The sequence below is a fragment of the Centruroides sculpturatus genome, unplaced genomic scaffold (assembly GCF_000671375.1).
Source record: "Centruroides sculpturatus isolate CEXI.00-Female unplaced genomic scaffold, Cexi_2.0 scaffold1087, whole genome shotgun sequence".
NCBI lineage: Eukaryota > Metazoa > Arthropoda > Arachnida > Scorpiones > Buthidae > Centruroides > Centruroides sculpturatus.
Window position 1 is genome coordinate 108817 of NW_019385731.1, and position 8184 is coordinate 117000.

Consider the following 8184-nt stretch of genomic DNA (forward strand, 5'->3'; position numbering starts at 1 on the left):
AGTTATCTAAGCTGGATGCTGCTACAGTGATTTTTGTGCTGGACTACTGCAAGACGTTAAAGAAATGGGTAGACCAGATGGCTTCATCTGATTTATCCTCAGAATGGAGGAATACAGGTCCCATATGTCAGATTAGCAGGAGCAAATTGGTTAAGGGCTACATGGTATACAAGACCACCTAACTCTCATCATATTTGACTATAGCAGTGTTTTTCAACCTTCTTGAATACGCGACCCCTTTACAAGTTAAAAAATTCTGGCAACCCTCTAGGGCCATATTAAAACTATATCAGTGATTTTAAAAACTATGTATTTAATTTTCTCTCTGTTGAGACAAATTATTGTTGATTAAAGTGAAAATTTCAGAAGAATCGACAATAACTTAACACACACAAAGTATGAAACTTCCTTTAATTATAACATTTGGCACAGGAAGATGTTGACCTTTTTTTTTTGTTTAGGATCAGAATTTTCAGCTTCTACGTTTCTACTTTTTATTTCTTTTTGCAGATCAGCTCAACACTTTTTCCGCTATCATTTTCTGGGGTGGGCCGTAATTCTCGCTGAAATTGTAGTTTTTTTTAATGTTGTGTAGGACCTACAAACACTTGTCTTTTTCTTTTACCCGCGACCCCCGTGTAAGGCTTTGCGACCCCCAAGGGAGTCGCAACCCACAGGTTGAAAAACACTGGACTATAGCATTTAGAAGGGGAGGATTCTCAATCAGTCAAATCCTTGTTGTTGTATATATACATAGAAACTATTAAGGATATGCTGGTTTTTTTGTTTGTTTAACTAAAACTAATGAAAGAACAAATGTTTTTATTTGTTTTTTCATTAGTTTTAGTAAGTATAATTTGGGCTGGATATTTCTGGTATATTTATGTGTATTGGACTTTTTTTTTTATTGTTTGCAGAACTATTGGTGTGTCCCTGTTGTGGTGTTGTGAAAAGGAATTGGTGGTTCATTACTGGCCATCTTGTAGAAACTGCATGTTATAATCTTAATTCTGGTGATCCCATGGATAACTTTGATACTTTTGATCCTCAGGTATTAATGAATCTTTTAATGAAAAATATTCAACAAATTAAGTGCTTTTGCCAAGTCAGCAGAATAGTTTTAGTTATTCACCATACTAAATGATTCTGTGTACACAGAGTGATCACTACAAATTCAGCATATTTATTAGTTGGAGAGTAAGATATCCTAGCCTTAACTCAACCATATAAGAACAAGAATACAGAGCAAACTAACCTTCATTTCTGCTGGTCTGTGTGTAGATGATCAATTGTAAGTCATTGGAGCTGATTTATGGTTTTTATAATAGATTAATTTTCCCTGATCTTGAGTATATTGAAATTTTTACATTTATTAAGATAAACTTTTGTTATATATTGTTTGTTAGAAAGCCTAGTAGTTGCATTTCTAGTTTATTAAAGTTTTTGATTTTTTAATAAATTCTAGTCTGAGGTTTGTTCCTTATTAACATTTTGGACCTTGCAAAGTTAATTGGAATTTTGTTTCAGTTTTTCTTATAATAAAATTTCCATTATTGTTAATGTTGTTTTAAAAGAAATAATGGAAGATATGTTAATCATATTTATAGATTTTATTTATGGTTTTTAGTTTTGATAGTTTCTAGAGACAATAAATACAAATATGACTAAAAGTAGTGAATAAATTCATTATCATGATGTTTTTATAACTTTTGTTGTATTCATTATACAAAAATTAGAAAGAATTTTGTAATTCACATAATATAAGACAGTTTCAGTTTCATCAATATCTTCCAATTTGAGCTTGGGCAATTAGTATCAATAATTGTTGAACAATTATTGATACTAATGACAGTAATGGAAAATATAATAGAAAATAAGCTATTCTGTAACTTATTGATTTCTGCAATTTTATTTTACATGAAATTCAAGACTTGTGATTGTCATTAAACAGAAAAATTAATTTGAATCATTTACTATTATACATTATTTGATAAAATATTCTTTAAGACTTTTTTCCTTCTGTATATCTGATTATATGGAGGGGAAAAAAAGTAGATGCAAAAATATAAATTTAAGAACAATAGATGATGATAATTCTTGTAGTAATTACACTGACTTTTACTTCTGGCACTTTCACTTGTTTGTTTCTTTTCAAATTAGTTTTATAAATGAATGGAGTTTAAAGGTTTATACACTACATCTTCAATTTTCATGGACGTCAGTGTTTGAGAATTTGACAATCATAATTGGAAATTTATGCACCAAAATTTCAGCTTTTATGAAAGGTTTTGACCTTTTGTGAAATGGGAGATTACATGGTACTATAAACTGGGGTTGGCACCTGTGCAAACAGGATGTTTGAGCTAAAAGGTCACTGCACTCACTCATTGGTATGGTATCTGTCATAAGCAGGGCTGTGGAGTCGGAGTCGTGGAGTTTTGGTGTTTTAGCCGGAGTCGTAGTCAGATTGTAAGGAAGAGTCGGAGTCGGTAGATTTTTACGTGACTCTAAAGCCCTGGCAGGGCTGTGGAGTCGGAGTCGGAGTCGTGGGGTTTTGGTGTTTTAGCCGGAGTCGGAGTCGGATTGGTAAGGAAAAGTCGGAGTTGGAGTCGGTAGATTTTTACGCGACTCCACAGCCCTGGTCATAAGTTATATTACTGTTTTGTTTTTTATTCTTTGGGCTTAAGAAAATGACTTACAGCACTATAAACCATTGCACAGTATATATAGTTAATAAAAGAATTCATTTTTCTGAAATTTTGTTTTTAAAACAGCAGTAATATGTAGTCTTGGAACGAATTCAAAATTTAACATTGAAAATAAAACCCAAAGTTTGAGAATTCTGTGTTTATGGTCGATTACTCAGTCCCAATTATTCATGTACAGTAGATGGGAATAAGTGTATTGTAAAAGAATAAAAAAAGTTAATTACATAAAAGTTGTAAAAAACTCTCTCTAGTAATTAGTGCTTCTGGACTTTCTGTGTTCGAAACTTCATCCCATTCATCATACTCATTTTCTAATAACCAATAATCTTCTGTTGTATCACCTAATATTTCACAGATATTATGCAAGATGCAACAGGTATGAATCAACATTTCATCAATTCCGTCACTGCTCAAACACACAAATCTCGATTTTAGTTTTGCAAAAGTTTTCTTCATAATATCTTGAATGACATTTAATTTCTGATTAAATAATTCTTGCTGTTCGTTTAAATTACTTGTTTTATAAGGAGTTATTAAATTTCCTTTGAGGGGAAAACTATTATCTGCTATTAAGCAGGGGGAAACTATTACATCTCTGTCTTTAATAATGTTGCTTACATTTTCTTGAGCCAAGATATCATTCAGATTAGAACTATCGTATATTTGTTCGTTGGTACGATTCGAATTCGAGTTAATTTCAATGTGGAAGAAACGATTAGCATAATCACAAACAGCAAAAAGCGTAAAATTATTGCAGTCTTCGACGTTAGTCGGAAAGCGACGGATGCCGACGACGCCGAAACACTGCGGAAAACCAAATTCTTCGAAACCTTTCAAGATGTTGTCGAAACTTTCACCATTTTTTGGAAATTGAATGAATTTTTGGCCGAGATTCTCGACAACTAATCTACAGAAATAAACTAGCAGTTCTTCTGGATTTTCAAGTTCTAAATGGTTATCACCCGATGAAGTTAACACATTCAAAGCATTTTCTACAATTCTCTTCACTCCAATTGTTTGGTATTCTCCATTTTCAATAGAATCACGTAATAAATAGCAAAGGCATGTATAGCTCTTTTCTGAGAATTTAAAATGATGACTGGGAATCGAATGTTTACTTTCATAGACAGGATGCTGAAAGGGAAGAATGGAAAGTGCTAAAATGGCCGAACGACGGCGAAGTCGTCTCACTTTATGCTTCATCCAATTCAGTTTTATGTAATTTTCTTTCATTCTGTTTTCTGTACACAACAATTGATTATAATATAAAATAAACTCTCTTATTAACCTTTCATAGCAAAAACTCGACATCCTGATATTCGATTCTTTCAATTTAAATTTCCTGCTTTAGCGCCATCTGCCGTTATTAATCGCAAAACTTAATTTTTGATTTAAAATACAGTATTTTTTAAATAATAATTTGTTTCTTAATTAAAAATACATATTTTTTGTTTAATTGTAATAATTAAATAATGTAAATTAAAAGTTCGTAACAAAAAACAGACCATACTGAATTTTGATGGGCACTAAGATGGCCCATTTTTAGCAAGTCCATTCAGGCCCCTTTATTCTTAACCCCTTAAAGCATCAATTCCATATCACATCTGTATAAAATTGTTGCGGTTCCTTTTTTAACGCCTTAAATTAAAAAAAAACGTACGCAATACGCACATTAAGATTTCAAGAAATATAAAAGCATTGGAGACATTTGTTTAAATTAACTTTTCTAAAAATTAAAGAGAATGTAATCATGTAAAGAATATATGTTGTATATTCTGGATTTCTCGTCTCGTTTCCTAGTTCACATATGTATCAGTTAATTATAAAATTAAACGCGTAAATAGAAATATAATTGATTTTTGTAGTTTTGGTTGGAAATAATACGACATATCAAAATACAACAAAAATACGAATATAAATAATTTTGTGCATTATTATTATTTATAAAGATCCTCAATGCAAATTAATTCTAATAATAATAAATTTTCATGCTTGGAATTAATTTATTGTAATTCTCATCTTGAACAATATTAGAAAAACTATGACAGTGCTTAACATATTATAAATAAAATTAATGTAACATTTTAATTTTTATTTGATACTAAAATATAGTAAACGTTATTGATCGCAATAGATGTAAATAAATTTTGTTTAATTAATTGTCTAATTTAAAAAATAAATAGGTTGTGTCAATAACATATCTCTAGTAGTATGTTAAAAATATAAGATGTTAGAGAATTTTTGGTTAGATTTACAAAATTTTTTAAATATTTACAAGGTGCTAATTTCTTCAGCAACTCTATGGAAATTTGGAGCTTAATGCCTAAACGTATTAAAAAGGAAAAATAAATCTGGAGCTGGAGCCAAGAATTATTTAAAGAATATATTGCTCGAGCTCTGACTCTAATAAAACATTGTAACTTGAACTAGTTCCGGCTCCGACTGCAAAGCCCTGCTGAATAAAAATGCATCTGTGTTTGCATAAGGATAAATAAGCATGTGAATGGGGTTTGATTATAAAAAAGATTTTTAACAGGCAGTTAGCTGGGAGAAAAAACACAGAAAGTTCAAAGAGTAAGGCCAAATGGATAAATCACTGAACACTGGAAGTTGATAGTGAGTTCACGTCTGACTAACGCTGGCCGTATGGAATTTTTCAGATTTCTTTCACGTATCTAATGCGTAAATTGGAAACAATTTTCCATAGAAAGTCCTCCCAAAATACATCCCCATTGGTAGATCACCCATGTGTTACGTTGTCTTATCACATTAAACCAAACTAAACTGTTAAAAAGTGGAATCTAGAAATGATTTGTTGAATATAAAAAGTCAGTTTCGAATTGAATCCCAACCAGTAAAGTTGGACTTAAACAAATGTAGTTGAACTGTTGAATAATTTCTAATATTCAAGTAGTAGTATTTTATTTTAATTAAAAATATGAATAGACAATCGCTCAAGTATAAAGTCTTCCTAATATTACTCCACCAAGACAATAATCAAAGAATTATTCTCTAAAGTAAAAATTTAGACTTCACAGAAAAAAACAACACTAAATTATTCTCTTTATCTTCTTGATGCACTTATATTTTTCTAGGTAAAGGTGTGTTAAAATTTTTATGATATCGAAAATACATATATTAAGTTAATATTACTTAAAATGTGTTTGCGTCTTCAAAATGTAAGACATTATCCAGATATGTTATATTAGCTGTTACCCGCGACTTCGCCCGCGGAGGTTTTGCAAACAAACCCCATTTATATTCAGTATTTCAACAACCATAGTAATTGTTATATAACACCTACAACTGAGAATAATGAGAATTGCCTAGAATCAAACGAACTGTTTTCAATTTGATGAATTTTCTGGAACGTGTACAATCATTCTATAATCGAACCATTATGCAATAACAAATTCGAATTTAAAACGGTTCGAACATTTAGTTAAAAATCGAAATATATAAAAATATTTATAACAATGTTTGAAATGAAATGCTCTCCCCCCGCTGGGGAATTTCGGAAAATCCCTTCTTAGTGTGCATTTCAATGACGTACCCTAACTGTCTACCAAATTTCACTTGTTTAGGTTCAGCGGTTTGCTCTGGGCGATGATGAATCAGTGACTTAGTCAGTCAGTCAGGACAAGTAANCGGATATTGATGTTTTAGTGAAGGAAATTAGTTTAATAAATAAAAATATTCAATTTAAATGCGGAAAAGTAGTAGATAAAAGGAAAACTAATTATTAATAATGTAAGTTCGTAGATTCAATTCGTCGTTTTCAGTTTATAATATAATTGACAATAATTTCTTATTAATAGTAGAGTTATCTCTCGGAATTTGGATAAAAGGAGGGAGATATTTACTTGTCCTGGATAAAATATAACTCATCATTAAAATTTATATGCTCGGTAATTTTCGGTTTTTGGTATATTGTAATGAATTAGTTATATTATGTAAACAGTGCACTGTATATATACAGAAAATGTTTCAGTCTTGGTTTATTACTAATGTTATGATGGTCTTCATGAATACTGATGTTTATACTGTATGTATGTAGGTGTCTTGGTATCCGAAATGCAACCCTAAAATTCGATCGAGGGGGCTATTTGTAGTAAAATCTAGTCTACTTATTCCAGTCAGTCCCTGATGTGATAAGCCCACCAATTTATTAAAATCCTACTTATTAGGCCAATTAATTCAAACTAAATTAGAACAAAGGTTTGTTATGCTTTTACGATAATGAAATATTTGTCTATTTATCCAGAAAAGAGCAAATAGCAATATCAATTTAATGATTAATTAATGTTTTCTCATATTACGTAAATTGATGATAAAATTATGATTAAGCAATTTACTTGAAAGCATTTAATTCTTGGACGAGTGATTTTACATAAGTTACACGATATATTCTGGGTTTAATATCATGAAAAGTGTAGACTTTACAAGTCGTTTCTCAGAAATGTAAAAATTAATTAAAATGGTTACAATTTTATAAGGAATTTCATAACAAATTGTAGGAAATTAGTTCTGCTCCATTAAATTTTGGTTTTAAGGTGTTAGGCAATGCAACGCATAGCGATCTGACAAGGAGAGGTCACTCCCGGGAGGATGACCTATTTAGGTATCATATACATTAAGAAAATAGCAAAATCCACCAGCTTATTGGTGATGCATGAAGAGTTATAAGAGTTAAATTATATTTTCAATGGTTATATTCACTTGGCCTCTGGTACTTTGAGCAACCTTTATATTATGAAAGTTGAATAATTTGAAATCACAATAAAAACATTTTAACAAATATTATTTGGAAATGACTGTCTTTTTATTTATTAAAAAAATTTCTTCATCCAGCGAAATTTTACAAATATTATTTGCTTTCTTTATAAATTTCTGGAATCGCTAACAGTACAATTCATGAAAATGTTTGATGCTGCTTACTCTGATCGTCACACTTGTCCTTCACGTATCACGAATCCATTACTTTCCGCTGTTAAAGTATTTGGAGTGGACTTGTTCCATCCGTGCTGTCATCTGAATGCTTCTTCAACAACTTTCCTCTGGTATACTCGAATTATAGAAGTATTTTTATGGTACACTGTCATTCATTTAACATTAATTACCACTGTGGAATCGGTTTATTGTGGCGGAATTATTTATTTGTTACACACTTACGGGAAACAGGCAATTTTTGTAATATTAATCACATCGATGTACGTTGCTTATCAATTCAGCGTCACGAAGAGAAGAAAATTATCGCTCCACTTTTCTAAAAGCAGTTATGAGGGAGAAGACCAATTGGCAATGGAAATGGAAGCACACCTAATTAAAATACTCGTACTATTTTATTTCACCATGATAACAATATCTTTACTGTTATTCACTGTTTGGTATTCCCATTTACTTACAAATTCCAGCGAAATGGAAGCATTGTATTGTACCTTTATAGCGGCAATATGGAACGTTTACGGTGTAGGTC

At 30.9% G+C, this 8184-nt stretch overlaps 1 protein-coding gene across 1 annotated transcript; it reads right to left on the bottom strand.

The window, feature by feature from the left end:
* Positions 1–2924: 2924 nt before the first annotated feature.
* On the bottom strand, positions 2925–3941 carry LOC111641629 (protein ALP1-like). The gene has a single exon (XM_023387828.1). The coding sequence runs from the start codon at positions 3939–3941 to the stop codon at positions 2925–2927; it is 1017 nt and encodes a 338-aa protein (XP_023243596.1).
* Positions 3942–8184: the final 4243 nt, after the last annotated feature.